This window comes from Silurus meridionalis, chromosome 1, assembly GCF_014805685.1.
Source record: "Silurus meridionalis isolate SWU-2019-XX chromosome 1, ASM1480568v1, whole genome shotgun sequence".
In the NCBI taxonomy this organism is placed as follows: Eukaryota; Metazoa; Chordata; class Actinopteri; order Siluriformes; family Siluridae; genus Silurus; species Silurus meridionalis.
Window position 1 is genome coordinate 28,650,425 of NC_060884.1, and position 20,767 is coordinate 28,671,191.

Here is a 20,767-nt window from a genome sequence, read left to right on the forward strand (position 1 = left end):
ATTTTCTGATGCTCATTTCTAAGTTTCTTTGACTAACCCGTAACGATGTTGCCAAGAAAAATAAAAAAGCACGAGTTTTGGAAACCTGTCTGTGCTTATATGATTTCTGTTGTAACTGGAGTTAGCGAGCTCTCCCTTCACCCTGACTCAACATGTTACAACGGCTTGTATCTAAACAGTAGCCGACCAAGAAAGTCATTGTTCACTGTCTTCCTCCTTCCTTTCACAACTATTTCTCTCGAGAGTTTATCTTATAGAAATGTACGAGAAAATGCAAGTATTTATCAGTTTTACAGCAACAGAATAATAACATACAGTAGGACCTGCAATAATTCTTCATTGGAAAAAAAAAAACATTTCCACAATATTCTGCACAATTGGAGCAAATGTGCACAACCAGAAGACTATAAGATCTCCAATGTATGGCTTATGGTCCAAAACTTGTTGCAGGTACTGTTTTCAGATTCTCACAAAAAAAGTGTAACTCATTTTGAAATCACTTCTGTGGAGCCTCTTTGTGTGACTGAATTAAAATGATCTCTTGCTGCATATACTTTTTGTACGCTCATTCCTTATGATACTGCATTTAAAGAAATATATGAATAAATATGCATGCCTCAACCTGCTACTACTGTATGTCATACATTTATCTACCATACACCTGGGTAAAAAGACTCCCACTGTCCATTTACCCTCTAAAAGAGCCACCTGCATCCTCCAAACAATAGAGATGGCCTAGCTAAAGTGTAGCTCAATTCTAAATATAGCCACTGAAGACTGGGGTCACGTCCCCCGGTCTGTGTACATGTAGGCCGCAGGGTTACCTTGATGGCAGTCGATGCGATCTGGAGGTGGTGTAGCTTGCGCAGTGTGCTTTCTCTGTCTATAAAGTAGGAGGCAGCCAGCTGGTGAAGTGTCTCCAGAGTCACAGCTGTGCTGTTGGAGTCGGTCGGGTCAGTAGTGCGGCTCAGTCTCCTCTTGTCTACAAAAATAGTTAAAGCCTCTTCACCTGCAACAGGACAGAAATCGGTGAGGAGGGCAAAGGAATAGAGGAAAAGGGCAGGGCAGGAAAGTGATTTATGATATTCAGGAATAAAAACATTATTTGCTCCATTTCCCAGGCAGATAGAGGGCAATATTTTTTGCTGATATAATGCTAGTCTGTTCTGCTCAGCCATTTTGTTTGCAATTTCTTAATTTTTTTATCTTTACGAATGGATGTGGACTGGCACAACACACTGGGTGACCCTCAGTTTCCACCGGCAGTGCAGTTTTCTTATGTAATTATGTTCTAAACTGCATCTTCAGACCGCATAAATGCGATATCAAAACAGTATTTCGTCTTTTTGTTTTTTCACGGGTTTAAATAAGCATGGTGGGGGTCACGGTTTAAAGGACAATTGCCTCACAATTAATATCAATTAGCATCTAATTCAATTATTTTTGACATGCAGAGCAATGTGCTGGTAATTAATGTGTCAAAGTATATTTTTATTTGTTCAGAAATGCTAATGCTAAGGTAATGATGCAAATTCTCGGGGGTGGGGGGGGGGGGGTATATATATCCTGGCATAACATTATGACCACCTGCCTAATATTGTGTTGGTCCCACTTTTTCTGCCAAAACAGTTGTAAAAAACATGTTCATAATGTTATGCCTGATCTGTGTATATAAATCTCACAACTTTTAAAAAAAACCTCTTGCATCAGATTTATTTAGGTCTAATAAAAAAATAATTTTTAAGCATTTTAAAGAATCTTAAAAATCTGAAGTAAATTATGTTTAGATTTTCTTTTAGAGTCTTGTCTCCACCCTGTCCTATGACCGATTTCTTACCTTATTGTATAAATATGTCCTATATAATCATGAATTATAATCTTTGATAATAAAAATCAATAATAATAATAATGATGATCTCTGGACCCTACTGCCCAACTTCTTGAAGTGTTCATCACATCACTCTGGCTGGAGATGAACTCGCAGTGACAGCCTTAAGATTACCATTAGATTATTGTGATTCCACATAGAGATTTTAAAGATAGCTATGGGTGTTTTTACTTCTTTGGATAACCTAAAGACTGCATCACTTATATAACCTAAAGACCATCTCTCACTGAGCAAAATTCTAAACAATTGTGTCTAAAGGGGTCATTTTTTTTTTACACTGGCTACAACTAAACAATCTTACACCGAATATTATTTATTGGCTCCATATGCACAGTACATTATTTGTTATATAAGTTTTTCTATATAATACTATTATTTTAATACCTCCCAATGTAGCTGAGAGCAAGAAGTGGGTTCCGTATTTCTTGATGATGTTCTCTGTGATGACACTGAGGCTGGGGCGGCGGCCCAGCTGCCTGATGGTCTGGATGAACTCTGGGTCGAGTGGCAAAGCAATGCCATTGTCTTCTCTTTCCAGAGCCAAGCTGTTCACCTTCCAGCGTCCGAACTCTCTGAAATGTCACACACACACACACACACACACACACACACACACACACACACATAGAATTAGAAAACAAGCTTTAATCCCATCATAGAGGATGTAGTAGTAAAGCAGTAAAATACATTTAAACCAGATTAATTAACTTTTGTGTTGCTTCAGATGTTTTGCAGAGGCTCAGGTCTCTTTGAACATTGATCTCTCTCCGCAGTAGAAAAAAAAAAAAATCACAAAATGAGTTGCAAAATAAATCGTCACACAGCTTGTGCGTGAGGGTGAGACTCATTCAGATAAGACCTGCTGTGGAGAAAATGTGATGACTGCATGACCCCAGTAGCTGCTATTTGAATCTCTCTTGTGTATTTTTTTTCCGCCCCAAAAAAGTGCCATTATGTTTGAACTCTATTTCTAGGCATTGCTCCAACCTCCAACTGCTCCAACACCCATTGTCCTGCCCCCTATGGTTTTACATAATGGTGCAATCTGGGGTTATTTTGTCTGACTTTTTTGTCACTGCTGATAAACATTATCTAGACTTTGTGGCATGTGGTGAGAAAATCAAAGCTATTTATAAAACCAAAGAGTCTGATGCTATCCCAAATGACACAGGTGCAGAGATGATAAGATGTGTGGAGCTTTAGGGTGGAGACCAAATAGGAAAAAGGGGGAAAAAAGCATTGTGAGGTAGAAGAAGGAATCTGTGGAAAATCTGCATAATTAGAAGTGATAATTATTTGTGCGTTAAATGCAAAGAGACAGCAAGTAGACGAGGAGAGAGAGAGAGTGAGTGAGATGATCGACGTTGTGTCAGAGCATCTGTAGTTGATGGACAGTTGTGGAGAGAGCCCGGGGCTAATCCAGCATTGTGGTGATGGTGCTGGTGGTACAGGTGCACAGCAGGAGAAGGATTACTAAAGCACTACCTGCTATGCTTCCCACTAAGAGCCGTGACTGCATGGAGTCAACACAAAAAACACACTCCGGTAAAAAAACAAGAAGGCCACAGTAAAACTGTCAGTCACCTGAAGCCTCTGAAACCACCTTCATTACATTCTGGGGATGTAAAGGAGCTTTGAAAAATGAGCTTCTTTTAAAATTCTGACACTCTTTTTCTTATATTTTTACCAACCGGTCTATCGTTTCATGTGTATGTAAATTCTGGTTTTATTCAGCTTTAAGTACATTATAAATAGAATCAATTGTGTGAAAAAAAATTTTTTATTTATACTTGACATGGACAGTAAAAGCAATTAACTGCCTTTCCTACTGTATATAGTTGTGATGGCACACATGAAATTTGTAATTCAATTTAAATAACTCTCATTGGACAACACACTTTATCTCCAAATCACAGATAACATCTGCAGTTACACAGAAAAAAGAAAATTAATACAAAATTATGTGAAAAAATAATAATAATAAATGGTAGTAACCCAGGCAAAACCTATCAATTTAAATGTGATTTAAAAAAAAAAAAATACATATTATTTTATTTTTAATCAAAGCCTCAATAAAAAATCAAAATGGACATTCTAAAAGTTTCAATATCAATAAGCTCGTCTTAAGTTTACTCATTAGCTAGCATGCTCTGAAAGCATTAGAAAATTCGCATTTAAAAGATACATACATTCCAAATTTACCACCTCTGTCCACTACCTGTATGGAGCAACATTTTGGATGATATCATCCTGCACTTTTTTCTTCACATCGGATTTTCTGTTTGATTTTCATTCAAATGCTCTGTTTGACCTCAAGTGTCTCTGCCTCCCTCAGTAGAACCATCACTGTCTTGTTTCTGCTCAAATTGATGCAGCCTGACTCCAAAAACACGTCCTGGATCAATTACTTGATCAGTGGAAGGTTCTGTAAGGTCTGCTGGAACAGAAATCTCCTCTACAAGTGAATCCAATGCATTATTGTTCGGGCTTGCACCCACAGTAGTAACTGTCAAGTATAACTTAGCCTAGACTGTGAGGTAATCCAAGCACTATTTGCTATTTAAAAAAGAAAAAAGGAGCTACTCAATATGTCAATGCACTTCCTATATCTGTAGAAACATCAAACACCACTGTAAAAGCTTGCAAATGAGACAATTTTTATATTTCGATATTGTGTCAAATGTAGGATTGTCAACCAGTAGTGCAGATGGACAATGGACACACATTGTGCGAGGGAAAGAGATTAAAGATGCAGATATCACAACATCCTTCAAGACAAATGGAATCTGACACTATCAGCAATCGGCACAAATCAATCAGCATTTGATATAGTGCTTATTTGTTATAGTGCTCTCCAGCATATGTGTCTCATCCAGCAAAGAAAGCAAGAAAATTCATTTCCACAAAACACTTCAACACATATGTTTACCAGTCTGGGAAAACACTTCACATGAAAGGACGCTTCTTCACAAGAAAGAGGAATACAATTAAAGTTTCCAATCAACATATGGCATATCAGTATCTGATTACAGACCAAATCAATTAGACTTATATCCATTTCGCTAGGGCATGTACAACTTTGATTAAAGACGGACATTTATTTTGTGAGGAACACATAGTTACACAGTAGCTACCTAATTTTTAGACAAAAAGTCAGTCTAGGTAGGTTTATGACCTGATATTTCCTTATTTTTGGATCGTTTCCAGAATTCAGCCACACCAAAATTAACAATAGCTCACATTTACACTTATACACAACACAGTCGTGTCAATTCATATAATTTCTTGTGGCATGATATGATTTGATGATGTAACTGTAACACACACTAGTTTTTCCCACCTGTTGAACTACAGACAGTGAGGATGCATTGCATGTGTTTATCTCACCAAACCTTTGGGCCAAATTGCAGTAGCTGACATGTTAAGTCTTTTTTAATTATGCTTATGCACAACCAAAATATAGGACTGGGCAGATACATTGCAGCTTACTTGTCTCCTGGGCTCACTAACACAGAGGTTCTGTCATTGCTAATGGGGAAATTATATATATATATATATATATATATATATATATATATATATATATATATATATATATATATATATATATACATATAAAATGTAAGTTCCAGATATCTCCTTTATCACAGTAACAAGGGGTCAAATGAATGTATTTTTTGTCCTCATACTTTCAGTTGTACACACAGAAGCACTAATATATGCAACTATATCACTTAAAATGTTGGATGAAACAAAGAAAAATATACAGTTAATGTCATACAGTTCAAAGGAAGGTTCTAGACATAGACAGGGATAAACATAGTGTATAAAACATTACCTCTAGCACCATTAGCAGCTGTCAGAAAATGCATGAGGCGTCTTTATTGCAAAGTAATTTGACACTAACATAAAAATATCCTCAATTTCCCTAAAGTGACTTAATACTGTTTATGTTTTGCATAAAAGTAAATTATAGTAAATCGACAAATTATGAATAGGCCAAATTCACCCTAGAGATTATAACAATATATCTATCTATTTGTGAAGTGGCTATAAATGAAACCATTTTAGCTGTGAATGGTTGGTGCTACTCCTGGTAGAAAGTGTGCTAATGAGTGAAATTATCAGCAAAGCCTTTCAAAACAAAGCTGCAACAAGCCTGAACGGGTGCAAATCCACATGTGAATTTTTTGTAGTTAAGTAGTTCTTACTACTTAGCAAAAAAAAAAAAAAACAAGGTTGTCAAGTGTCTTTTATTGCCACTTCAATCATATACTGCTACAGTACACAGCGAAATGAAACAATGTTCCTTCAGGACCATGGTGCTCCATAAAACAACAAAGAAGTACATGAGAACAACACAGAACTACACATAGGATTAAATTTGTGCACATTTTTGGAAATAACATTAAAAATAAAGCAAAACTGTAAGTAGTGTGTGTGGGGGATCTTTTAACTTGTCATATGTACATTACAGAACAGTGAAATTCTTTCGTCCCATATATCATCGATGTTATGGAGCTGGAGTCAAAGCTTAGGGCTAAGTGCAAAGAGTGACAGTTTGGCTGAAAGTACAAAGCCAACCAGTATACAGTTGTAAACAACATCATGATTATTGTCAGTGATTATCTCTCTCATGCTGATCACTGCATGCTTACAGAAATTTCTGTGTTTTAACAATTAGATTATAATCACCATGTGCAGTTTTTTTATACCCCTGATGTGTCCTTATTATCCACAGCTGTTCCCATTTACCCGGCAATATATATATATATATATATATATATATATATATATATATATATATATATATATATATATATATATATATATATATACAGTCACAGGGAGCACCAACCTTCATAAGTACACTGGGAGCTGTGCAACTGGTTCTATTCTGACCATGTGCGTTATCAGGTCTGCGATTACGCTCTCCGTAATCGCACGTGAGTTTCTCGACAGAAACAACATGATCTCACTTCCGCACCCACTCTACTCCCCAGATCCTGCAGACTTTGCGCTCTTTCCAAAGATGAAAATCCAGCTCGAAGGTCGCCGTTTTGACACCATTGCGGAGATTCGGCGCAAAACGCACAAGGTCCTTGACACGCTTCGAAAAGAAGTCTTTCAGGACACACACATTCCAAAAGTTTTAGGAATGCTGGGAGCACTGTATTTCTGTCCAAGGGGATTATTTTGAAGGTGATAGTGTGTAAACATAGATAAATAAATTACTTTATTGTAATCAGAGCCTCGAAGTTTAGAAACGTTTGGGATTTTTTTTTTATTGGTTCTTTAACTGTATGTGCATCCTCCTTCATTAAAGATTAATTAGCAGCATTTTGTTTACAGCGTCTTCAGCAGCACCTTGGGTTGAAGGTAATTATTTAAAAAAATTGGGGACATGCTGTTATGGAAAAATAAGCAGCAACAGCAGCAGCAGGGTAGTGTGATGTGGTCTGGCACAAAGTAAACTTAACTTGCTAAAGCTTGGTATTTCTAAAGACAGCATGCCCTATAGTGCTTTATTCCTTTTACACTACATCTGTTTCTCTGTGATTTCAATTTGTTTTTACTAAACAGTAAATTATAATTAAAATGTATTTTTAGTTACTTAAACACTAACTCTCTTGGTGTCCAATTTTAAATAAGAACAACATGCAACTTGTCACGCAACTAAGAAACACTCTACTGAAGATTGTCCAAAAGCACAAAACCTAAATAAACAGCTTTAACAGAATCTCGTACTAACTGAAGCCTTTTATCAATTTTTCCCTAGACAAAGAGTTCCCGAAGGCTTTAAAATCTGTTTACTAATAGTCTTATATTACCGAGCATGTCCGCCAAACACGTCTCTGTGAATGAGTTGTTACTATGGAAATGTATTCGAAGTAGTGCATTAATATATACCTGTGCTTTGCCTTGAAGCTGTCAAAGCTGACGTTATACGACTTCAACAGCAATTACGTTCACGTTTTCATCGCTTTATATCCTAAGATGTTAGCTTGCTTAGATAATATATATTCAGCTCACATACTTAATTTAAAATAAAAAAAAAAAGCGAAAAGGTATGTTCGTTCTAATCATGGCATACAGTGCAAAGGTTTTAAATTGGGTGCAATTCTCGGAATTCGCACTGTAATCCAATGTCAAAGACCGTATCTCTATCCATTTAATATTACAATCATTATCTCAGAATGTTATCTAAAGCCTTTAAAATGCAACGAAAAAATCTAAACAATAATTAGCTGAGTCAAACAGCTAATGCATTAATGATAAGATTAGTGTTGAACTTCTGTCGTGTAGGTGATGAAAGGGATATTGGGAGACAAGGTCAACGTGAGGCTATTATTCAGAGCCACGATACATTTCACCTTGATCACCTTGTAGCAGGATAACTAGCCACATTTGGAGAATAACATTTTGCATAAGGAATAAATTTGCAGCAAACAATGAGTATGTCATCTGTAAACAGGATGAATAAATATACTAAATCCTTACGTCAAAAGTATAATAATGGGGTACCACTGTAAATGACAAAAAGCTTAGGTACTGAACTATTATGAAAACAAAATAGCAATAAATTGCTTAAACTCTTTTATTATTAAAAAGAGAGGACAAAGCATATTAGCTTGTTCAACTGGAATGTCGAAGACTTTTACAGGTTGCCTAATCCCATGTTTTGGATTCCAGGAAAGCCAATTATTTAGATTGAAATTCATTTAGTTTTAAAATTATAATCATTAATACACGCTGTGGAAAACAAGTAAGTTCTGTAAATAGCTTTAGCTGGAGTTTTTTAAATAACATTACTATGAGCCATCAAGCTCTCTCTTTGCACAGTTGGGTCTGATTTTCATTTCCACAGAATTGTGTACATGTAGAAATGTGTATCACTATCTTCATATTCCCAATTCTGGAAAAAAAGATACAAAATCCTACTTGTGCAGGTCAAATGTAAATCCACGAAAATGTATGTATAACGGGTGATTTTATCTAAAAATGAAAGAAGCTTCTGTAACGTGTTATCAGCTGAGAGCAGATGCGTGTCTTTTTGTGTGCTCTTTATTAAGTGCATACCAATATCCATCATGCAGGAGATGAAAGGAACAGGCAGGCAAAATAAATACGAATAATCCCACGTTTCATCAATTAAAAAACAAGTGTGATACAGAAATAGGAAAATCGGCAAATGAAAACAAGGCAGAGCGAAAGCAAGATATGCTCGATATGTCTTTGCAACATGACAGTGGAACATTGGGGAAATACTGTATAAACAGACAAACTAATCAGGAGTTGAGATCAGATGAATACGATTGGGAAACAAAGCAATGATAGAACAGGGGCATAGACAGGACCAGAGAGCAAAACAAAGACGATATCACAATAAGAGCACAGGCTGTAAAACGAATCATACAGTGAATGGATTGGTGACAGCTTGAAATTCAGTACAAATGGAAAATGATCATTTTGATCTCTATTATTTGACTTTTGTACTAGAATAGCATCAGACAATTTCCATTTCAGTGTTAAACTAAATTTAGAGGGTGGTAGCTTAGTAGTTAAGGCATTGGACTTTGGATTCAAAGTTTATGAGTTAAAATCCCTGCCACTCCAGGGGCTCTGGTCAAGGCCCTTAACCCCATAGCTGCTCATTTCATGGAATTAAATGTATGTAAGTTGCTCTGGATCAGGGGGTCTGACAAATGCCAAAAACATTTTATTGACACCATTTCTATATAAAGTGAGAATTTTTCCAATTACAATTTTGATTATTTTTATGAATACACATGTTTTAAATGTGTAATATTTAATAGGCATTTATAAATGAATTGCACTCATTGCTATGACGTGGTTGTTTTGTTACAGTGGGACATCGTGTCTCTACGATAGTATCGTCTACATTCAGTCCAACAGTTTTTATGTTTCTCTTCTTGCATATTTATAATGCTGCACTATATAATGACAAAACATATTATATGACTATTAATTCTTATTCTAATTCTAAGAGAATGTACTGATCTTGGGTGAACATAGATGTAATGTTAACATGATAAGAGGAAAATTATATATGTCTTACTTTATTTCTCTTGCCAGTTTTTGACATTAATTCTTCATTTATTTTGCATCTTTAATTGAAAATAACTTATATGGAAACATCTTCCTGAGATTTATTCAATGCAGATGATATATACGTTTCAGGAGGGCAAACCTATGAAACATTGCATCGGGAAAAGAATGCTGTCCTCTGCATTTGCAAGGTTTTCTCTGTTATTAAACACTTTTTTTATTCTTTTTTCTTATCTAGGAAATATTCATAGGGATTTACTTACCTTTCTAGACCTTCTTACATGTTCACTAGGTTGAGCATTGACATTATTTTACACTGGATGTGGTTTCACTTGTTCTGCATCTCGATTGTTTTATAATTAATGAAATATGGATTATTCTAATTTATTTTGCCGGCCTGTTCCTTTGATCCTTTGCATCATGTTTATTGGTATGCACTATATACACAGCACACTGGGATTAGGCCCATCTGCTCTCATCAAATCACGTGTCAAAATAAGTCATTTGTACTACATTAGGGATGGTAAGATTGGCCGATTCACATTGGTTGCGTTCTGTTGCAATCGTTTTTACTACCCGATTGTCCCAGAGTCTTGTTTCACAGTTCAAAAACATTTTTTCCTCTCTCATTGTACAGCAAAGATTTCAAACAGATGAGTCAGACCCAGAAGTGCCCACTTGGTTATCATGCAGAATATTTCTGTAAGTAGCCTGTTGTGCTTGAGACACTTGAAGGTTTTAAGTGTTTAAGATATTATGAAATCATTCAGGATCCATTAGCTAGCCCAGCTGAGATGTCAAAGCTACTGTGTGCTGCTCATTCCCATTACTAGGCCAAAATGCATTAGCTTAATTAATGTAAAAAAACAAAGAAGTACCAGGTAATACCATCTAGAACCATCTTGAGCCATAGGTAAAAGCTACCCTTCAAAGCTGTATCCTGCAAGGGATTACAAGTACACTGTTCCACTTCTTCACAACAAAATGTTTCTTTGTTTTGATGGACAGCATGTTCACAGGAGAATTCGTTTTACTGAAGCCATCTGATAAGCTACATAAGCCTTTGTGTTTGTTATTGTCTCTTGGCAAATTCAGTCTATGACATTCTGCAACAGTTCAACCAACAAGCAACAACACACCCAAGTCAATAACTACTCGCTTTGTCAACACTCATTAAAACGGAGAGAAGAGAAGCAACACATTTGAGACCTGAAAAATCCTCTGATACAAATAACACATGCGCAAAACGCCATTTCATATCACTGTGACAGTGTAGAGGTGTTAGCAGATGGATACATTTTTAGCTCAATCCCCCTATTCAAAACATGTACACCACTGCAAATCTGTCAATTTTCACTGCCTCCTTTTTATTCATGTCATCATATTCACACACCCCACAGGGAAAATTAGCAAATAACCATATGCTCAACACTTTTAAACACCAGCTAAAGTTAGCGCAAAAGTTCTCTCATGGTTAATCAGCTTTCAGGGCTGATGACAAGCCAGAAGCAAGCCAAAGGCAGTACGTTGTACATTTGGCTGTCCTATCACTAAGGTCCTCCCTCACTTGTTCATTTAGGTCTCCGTATACATTAAGCATGTATATTGCATGTGCAATGCATCATCTCCCTTTAGGACCCTATCAAGCTCCTGAATGATAATTGTGTTGGAACAGCATGTCAAACGGCCAATCAGGGCAAGAGTCGATGCTTGCACATTAAATTACATACGTCACATGTTATTTATTTTCTAATACTAATCAGTAAGAATGCATTGGCAAACGCAAGGTTCCATCTCGCTTATTAAGCAAGTGCCTTGATATGTCCTAAGTCTCAACACATTTCCTTGTATGGGAAGTGGTGAATTTGGTCTCTGCAATGTTCCTTTATTTGTTTGATTTTCTTACTATCACATTATGTAAAGACATGATCCTATTTTATTTTAGCTACATGGCCGACAAGAATTCCAACTCCCAGCAACCTCTGGTGCCCTCAGTCTCAATTATATGCATTTTTTTCTCCTTTTTCAAGTTCCTCTTTCTTTATCTAGTGCATTTTATATATATATATATATATTTTTTTTTCCCTTTTGTAACTCTGTTTTCTTGTTTTTGACCTTGTTGCCATGGATAGACATGTCTTGCTCCATTCAACCTGTTTTTCAATTAAATTTTACATGCTGTTTTGGATTATCCACCAAGCCTGTTTGTCTGTCCCATTACTTTTGAGTGTCTCTGTTTTTATTACTGCCTCAATACTGTTGTGCCCACCTTTGAAAGAGTTTGCTTTTTTCGTCTTCCCTGTGACCTTTTTTTTTGGTAATAAATTCTTGCTCTGAATTTGCATTCAACCCCTTTGAGTCTGATTTGTGAAACTAACATGCTCCTGAATAAACCCAATTAGAAACTAATAGCACAGGGTATGTCATCTTAGGCACACTGCTACACAACTCTGGTACACAAGAGAGTACATTACTAAAGAATAAAACAGTACATACAGTATAACAGACATAATCCACATTGTGCCTATTGTTGTCTATCTATTTATCATTGTAATAACTTTTACATGAATTACATGAATTATGCGGGCTAAAAGATAATCAGATATTTGCTTACATACATGCCAATAAATGGCTCAGTACAGATTTTTACATTGATAACATATAAGAGCAATTAAAGAAAGAGTCAATAAAATTGTTAATCACATATCATGAGATTATACTTTAATGTCAGCTCACAGCACGTTCCAAATAAATGCAAATGGACCTTTTGGCATTTCATAAACTTGCATCTTTTTAAAATTATACTTTTTAGGTCTGCAACATCTAAGACTGACTACATAGGAATGGTTCAGGTATCAGGCGAAGAAGGAAAAATGCCTGAAGGCAATCACTGCAGGTCCTCCATATTGTAACTATTATTGAATGGTTTGCACAGGGGTGGCCAGTAGCTTGATCTCATTCCTACAGCCCTTTGGAAACAAGATGAAAGCTTACAGACACCACACGAAGAAAGTAATTCCCTCCCCAAATGGAACAGCTAACACACAATTCACTCCAAACGCGACCGGGAAGAATTCTAGTAGCTTTTGACAGAGGAGAGTTGAGGCTTGTTGCCAAATCTGAAAGCAATAAATGGCCAGAGTGCAGCGAATGAGCACTCTGTTTTGAGCTGTGGCCAGGAGTTTTTATATGCCAGATGTTTTGTTTAGCAAATTTTTCCCTAAATGGAGTCAGTGGATTTGACAGCTGATTGGACCAAAATATAGAATATAATTCAGGACAGAATAAAACCAAAGAGAACAAATGTAAAAGAATAACCGATATATTGGTTATCATTGATCTCAGGTTATATATTACTTTTTTTTTTTTTTTTTTTTTTTTAAGATGTAGATCATGAGTATATTCTGAGGCATCAATTTGCTTTAGAATATTAACCAAAAGGTTCAATGTTTTACAAACTGAATAATATTACATGAATAGGTTTAAGTTTCAAGTTTTTTTTTTTTTTTTTTGGTAAATGCCACCAAATGTGCACATATACAGAGGAATCGAAATACCATTTCTCTTCTCTCTTGTCAATGCAATATATAAAGTTTGTATTCAAATATCAGCAGTCAGTGCAATATAGAAACAGATTTTGTATGAAGGTAACAGCAGTATACAGTATACTTGTCATAAATGTATATATATATATATATATATATATATATATATATATATATATATATATATATATATATATATATGTGTGTGTGTGTGTGTGTGTGTGTGTGTGTGTGTGTGTATAAACTGAATATATGTGCAGTATATTATGAATATACAGTACACCTGAGTAAATGTAAACAGTGAATTTTGTTAATAGGCAAGTATACATCCAAATATATGTAAACATTCTGAATTTCTGAGTATTGGGCATTTGTAATGTGCACGACAGATAGCAAGTTTTTTATATATCAACACCTTTATATGATACTTGATGATAAATGAAGGTAGACAAAGATTAAACAAGTCAATTAGCAGTAATGAAATGATATTGAAAAAGCAACAACTGTACAGTTACACCAACACTTCCAGTTGCTGAGAGATGTAGAGGGTATATTTAGTTTCATTTCAAATGTTTTGCCTGATTTCATTTCTACAGCGCAGGGAACAGAGCAGAGCAGAACATAAACCATGCGACATTTCAAAGGAAAACCCCACAACATCCCTGACATCACTCAAATCACATCAAAAAGCTCCATCACCTTATCTTGTCCTCCCCTCAGGTTTACCTCAGACCTGTGGGAATCACTGTCTTCCTCAAGGCATTTGTAATATAGGATGTGCGCATATGCAAACAGTGCTGAGAGAAGTTTAGGATCCTTCATTCTGCACCACATTCATAAGGGACATATTCTGTATGTAGCTTGCAAACGCCAGCAATCATGTCGATCGCTTGCCTGAAAACTGCATCGTACAACTACTGATCAAAGGAACATTAATTTCAAGTCAACAAGACAATTATAATGCTTCACAATTTGGAACATCACTTCTGTTTATGAATAATTGCTGTTTCTTTAACATTGGCTCAATGTAAATTGGAAAGCATGAGTTTCATCCGAAGCCAAAAGCGCCAATGAAGTAAAAAATATTTATGGGACATGATCAGAGCAAATAATAACACTTATAATAAGTCTGAATATAAATAGGTAACTTAATTTATGACTAAAACATAAAAAGACATGGAAGACAATCAACAATGGAGTTGTGTGATGTAAAATAGAGTCACTATTACGATTTAGTTGATTATTTTCTGATAACTAAAGCATTGTTTCCCTGTTATATTATAGCCAAGCCTAACATTGTGTTATCTAATGAAGCTGGAAACAGTAGCGAATGAAAGTGTAAAAAATATATTAACAAAATGAAAACCGGAACAGACACATAAGATAAGAACGAAGAAACCTGACAATGAACACATAAACCAAAACATGAAACAACCGTAAACCGAAAAAAAATGTAGCCCAGCGTTTAAAACGTAGCAAAGAATTTCATGTATGTTTGCACCATTTGGTGTAGTTGAATGTTATAATACAACAGTTACAATAAGATGCTATAATCATTCCTTTCCTTATGACCCTCTCTGTTGTTCTCTCTTGTTAATAATAATTTAGAAAGTCAACTTAATTTGCAGGTTTAAATCTTGCATGGACAGTTAAATAGATTGACGATAATATAGAACATATTAGAAAGAGCTCATTAAAAACCTTGCAACCAAAACAATTGTCTGAGCCACAGTAATAGGGATTTAATGAATACCTCTTGGCCTATCTGAATCGAGAATTCAACATTGATCTGAATAATTTCAGATTCACAACATTTCGAATTGTCGTTTTTCAGAGTAGTTCTTCTTGTTAAATTTAATTCAATATAATGCTATAAATGACAATATTATTTACTAAGGTGATTTATTCATCTGCTTCAGGTTTTTACTCTATTATCCATTCCTGTTTATTGGCAGTGTACAGACAAGCATACTCTATAAGAAGCAGCTTTTTTTTTGATACATAGAACAGTGCGCTGATACATCTGGATCACAATTAGGATAATGAACAGGGGATAAACAGAGATTTCCTTTATTAAAAAAATAAATAACACACATGACACTGATGCTTTACAGCTCAGAGAGCACCATCTGTTTCCATTTGCGCAAAACAAAGTACCAATCTTCCATCCCTTCCATTAAGTAATATTAATTACTTTTAATATTCCAAAAGGTTTATTAACTCATAACACCGTTCACGGCTTGTGCATTATACATTCTAGAAAAACCTGGGTGTTGTTTTAATGCTGGATCTTGACATTTCTTAATCATTAAATTATGTAAATTAGTAATTTCTCTTACACAAACATTAAAAAGGAAAGAAAATGATTAATTAACTCTGAAGATACATTGTTTCGGTCCACATTTACCATACTGTGTTTAGCAATACTTTATTGAGGTACTGGTCTTCTAAGTGTGCATTAAATTTATGGCATTTGGCAGACGCCCTTATTTAAAGTGACATGTTTTATCTCATTCATACACCTGAGCAGTTAGAGTAATAAGGGGAGTAATAGAGTAATAAGTAATAAGGGGACGCAGGGGCCAGGAGTGGCAGCTTGGTGTGGCTGAGATTTGAACTCACAACCTTTACATCCAAAGTGCATTGCCTTAACCACTAAGCTAGCAATTAACAACTAAACAGTTGAGAGTTAAAGGCCTTGCTCAAGGGCCCAGCAGTAGCCGGGTGGTGGTTTTATGATTTGAACATCTTCTGCTCAAAAGTCTAATTTATTAACTACCAAGCTACCACCTCCCAAGCCTAGGGTACCTTAAAACTCACAGGATCCAACAAACATGTTGCAAATGTAATTTATATTCATATGTCCTTAAAAGCCTCATTTGTTAATGTAATTTTGTACTCAGTGCTGTGTGAAAAAAAACCCCCGCATTAATCAAGGGTCAGTATTTTCTTTGGATAAAGCAAAAAACAAAACAAAAAAAAAAAAAACAAAGGCAGCAACAACAAAAAAACCCCACCCAGATGCAGTTCGTCTCTCAGAGTAGAACGATGGCCTTCATGGGATGAACTAAGTAAACAGTCTCACATCAGTGGCTAAAGAAGGAGTAAGTGTTTCGTCCTTGTTCCGGCTGCGAGCGCAAGTACAAGAACAAGAACACTCCAGAGAAATCGCATGTCTTTAAACATAAAAAATGAGACAATTAACTAGGGCGTAACTCCACTACCCTCCTAACCTCATCTCCCTTCGGCCTTGTAAATAAATTTCCTTCTGTGGTCCCACGGTATTGAGTAAAGCAAACGTAGTTTCGAACCCTTATGGGCCAATCAACACGTTACGAGTTAATGAGATTTAGATTACCACAGAGGATGTTCAGTACACACCAATGTGCTGCGGATTAGACTGGCACAATTGTCACGTTGATGTAGTTCATCCAAAAATGTTGTCAATTTGTGTACAAAGAACTGAGGAAAATCCTTAAATCCTAAAACATTAGGGATGAAACAGCATGGTCCAGAATATAAAACATGACTCCAATACATCATGATCTATGTATTAAAGAGCTGCAATATAGACCTACAAAATAACAATTAAAAAAAAGAAATAATAATTAAATAGAAATAATAATAAAGACTATACTTTCATCTTCTAAATTATTACCAATTATGTAACACAAGATTCTTTCGTGTCATTGGTGGCATCATAGATCTCTCTTGTGTCCTGACCTAATTTTTAATAATAACAAGCAGAATTTATAGAATATTGATATTCAGATTTTGCACTCAATCATGAAAATGTAAAAATTCTTAGAGATGTATATATCTTTGCCCCATTTCAGGGTATAATATCATATATTATATAAATATATTCATAGATTTTAAAAAAAAAATCACATTTTTGGGCAAACAATGTCTTGAAATGACAATGTTAAGCTAATAATGTTAAAAAATAATAATTTGGCAAAAACAAAAAAAAAGCTTTGTGTTACAATTTCTCACTAATGATTTGTGGTATAATCACCATTGAAACTTTTATATTTTACCATTTCTCTCAGGATTGTATAATAAACAAGATATGAAATACTTTTGGAGTTTGTTACCAAATTGTAAAAATGTGTTTAAGATGTTTTAGTTTGTCATATTGCACCACTCTTGCTGTGAGGCCCTTGATACATTTCTAGCAGGATCTAACAAGGACCATCCTAAGGTGACCTAACCTAGGACTCAACATCTACAAGATGAAAGGTAAAGTTTAGGTGCAACATCAGTCAGACAGCAGGACTGTAATGACCAGCATTAGATGAAACTACTGTAGACTCTTGCAATGGAATTCCCAAATTCCTCCATGACCGAGCCTGGCTATCCTCTTCCTGAACTGGAAAGATGGCTACCTTCCCTTCTCTCTATCAATACAGAGAGCAATGCAATTTGATCAAGGTCATCTGGTAAGACATGTGTACAAAATTGGATGGTTAATCCTCTCCCCTGGCATTGCATGAGTATCAGCTTGGAAAGATGTAATGAATAGCTGCATGTGTTCCATTGCAATGTTACACGTGTAGCAGTGAATGCCTTGTGAACCTCGATTTGAGCAAAAGACAAATAAAAAAAAGAGCCTCCTATAAGTAGCTGATAAATGACTGTATGGTACATTCTGTAGTACTTTTACACCGTAACATGGATGCATGATATTGTTTATTTTTCTAAACGCTTAAAGCAATTCAACATGTTCATTAAATATCATGTAAGACTATGCATAAACCGTTCATGCCCTTTTACCTTATTTCTACACAATCTACTTATTTTTTTTTTTTTTATTATTATTTTTTTATTATTTGCAATTTAAAGGCAAAAATAGGTTCCTTTTATTTATAAATCATAGTGTATGCAAACTTCTAAAGTATAAATTTGCTATAAAACATTTTTCCTACATGAAAAACCAATTTATTGTTTGAAGCTTTTAAATATGTACAAAATAAATATATCAAAACATGTCATAGAGAATGGATGAGGCTGTGTTTTGCTCAAATCATACCTCACAGTCTAAGATGACCCAGTGTAATAAATCATTTTTAGAAATTCATTAAAATTAATTAAAAACAGGGTTATTGTAATGTTCATACATAATGTTCATTTTTATTGGTATTTAAATGTTATAGTCATAAAAAAGTGTGTGTGTGTGTGTGTGTGTGTGTGTGTGTGTGTGTGTGTGTGTGTATATACAGTACAGACCAAAAGTTTGGACACACCTTCTCATTCAAAGAGTTTTCCTTATTTTCATGACTATGAAAATTGTAGATTCACACTGAAGGCATCAAAACTATGAATTAACACATGTGGAATTATATATGGAATTATATACATAACAAAAAAGTGTGAAACAACTGAAAAATGTCATATTCTAGGTTCTTCAAAGTAGCCACCTTTTGCTTTGATTACTGCTTTGCACACTCTTGGCATTCTCTTGATGAGCTTCAAGAGGTAGTCACCTGAAATGGTCTTCCAACAGTCTTGAAGGAGTTCCCCGAGAGATGCTTGGCACTTGTTGGCCCTTTTGCCTTCACTCTGCGGTCCAGCTCACCCCTAAACCATCTCGATTGGGTTCAGGTCCGGTGACTGTGGAGGCCAGGTCATCTGGCACAGCACCCCATCACTCTCCTTCTTGGTCAAATAGCCCTTGATGCCTTCAGTGTGACTCTACAATTTTCATAGTCATGAAAATAAAGAAAACTCTTTGAATGAGAAGGTGTGTCCAAACTTTTGGTCTGTACTGTTTTGGCATTTATTTCTGCTGATGATTTTTTGCCATTGAAAGAACATTAAACAAACTATCGAATACTTTTTTAAACTGGGGTTTGTTAGCATATTTCTAGCAGACTTAACCAGAACTATCTCAACCATATTGTGGACTCATCATCTACACGATGAAAGGTAAAGTTTAGGAGTAACATAAGTCAGACAGCAGGATTGGAATTCAAAGACAAACACAGGTTCCTTTTATTCAAAAATCATATCATATGCAAACTTTCCATATAAAATACCAATTGTTGGAAAAACAAATGAAGCATGTGCAATTAAAATGTGTAATGTCTTTAAATAGGCTGTTTTTTTCCCAAATCATACCTCACAGTTTAAAATGACCCAGTGTACTTAATAATGTTTAGAAATTAATTAGAATACATTAAAAAACGTTTTTTGCATGTTTATCATTTTAATGTTTTACTTTTTTTTAATGCCTTTTGCTTACTCTTGTCTGCCATCTCGACTTTAAGTTCCCTTTTAAAGTGTCTTGCATTTTGTTTTATGTATATTGTTGCATTGAAGCGCTACCTCATTTCCTCATGCAATGAGCATAATAATAAACGTGACTATGCCTTGTCCAAAACCATTTCTTTCTAAACTGTCACTGATTGAGGGATCACAATATGCTGTCGAACATCTATATTAACGAGCGATGCACAAAACTTGTTAAACAAGCTAATGTGGAATATGTAATGACGGCTTGTTGATATATGCGTATTCATTAGAACAGTAGACGCATGAATAGTGACAAATTAGATAAAGTATCTGGATATTAAAAATCGGCCTGATTGCAATAAACGCGAGTAGAAAAGCAAAGCAAACGGAAGCATCTCAGACAAGTTCGTGTAAAGCTCTGGCAAACAGATTCAAGTAATTGAGTGTGTGATATTTAGAAAGATGTGTGCAGTTTAATTTTAAAATCTCAATCCATGGAATTAGACTATAATCCTCAGAACCATAAATACTGGGCTGGGGAAATGAGAAATCCATTAGTTGGCCTACCAGAAATGCAAAAGCTCAAGTGCGCTGCCCAGTCACGTGTTTTGTTTGCCCAGAAAGCTTATTAACTACACTAAAAAGTGAGAGCTAATGTACTGTAGTGATGTATGCCAAGCTAGTTAGGTATGTAAGTGCAGTAATACAGATGGGGAAAAATTACACAAGTATATGTTTGAGCAGCACACTGTGCTGGAACCATTTGGCAAAAAGTCAGCAATCTGTTGGTGAATGTTTCAGCTGTGAGATGGAGTGCTCTGTTCTCACATTACATGTAAATATTATCAAGCTGGCTTAACTCCATTTTGTCAGTGACTCCATATACCTGTGCATTCCTAATACTGAAAGTATTGTCCAAGCTCACTGGTCTGCATACCAAATCCCATTCTACCACAACAAAGCTCCTTTGGGTCGATGTGTGTAGTGCAGCAGATTCGGATGATTTGGATTTATTATTTATTGCTGCAAA

At 35.4% G+C, this 20,767-nt stretch overlaps 1 protein-coding gene and 1 long non-coding RNA gene across 4 annotated transcripts in view; one reads left to right on the forward strand and one right to left on the reverse strand.

Moving 5' to 3' along the window:
• Positions 1 to 20,767, reverse strand: part of brinp3a.1 (bone morphogenetic protein/retinoic acid inducible neural-specific 3a, tandem duplicate 1) — a 58,799-nt gene that overhangs the window by 30,810 nt on the left and 7,222 nt on the right. For both annotated transcript variants that reach the window (XM_046846871.1, XM_046846784.1), the window contains 2 exons: positions 2,273 to 2,460; positions 825 to 1,009 (listed from right to left, as the gene is read on the reverse strand). In XM_046846871.1, the coding sequence (XP_046702827.1) occupies positions 825 to 1,009; positions 2,273 to 2,460 (373 nt within the window). The remainder of the gene's footprint in view (positions 1 to 824; positions 1,010 to 2,272; positions 2,461 to 20,767) is intronic.
• The window catches only part of LOC124384254, a 71,082-nt gene that overhangs the window by 2,393 nt on the left and 47,922 nt on the right, over positions 1 to 20,767 (forward strand). The window contains exon 3 of one of the 2 annotated variants that reach the window (XR_006925367.1): positions 6,892 to 7,244. The exons of the other annotated variant lie outside the window; for it this stretch is intronic. This is a non-coding gene — a long non-coding RNA (uncharacterized LOC124384254). Of the gene's footprint in view, positions 1 to 6,891; positions 7,245 to 20,767 lie in introns of those variants that run through there. 2 annotated transcript variants of the gene reach the window in all.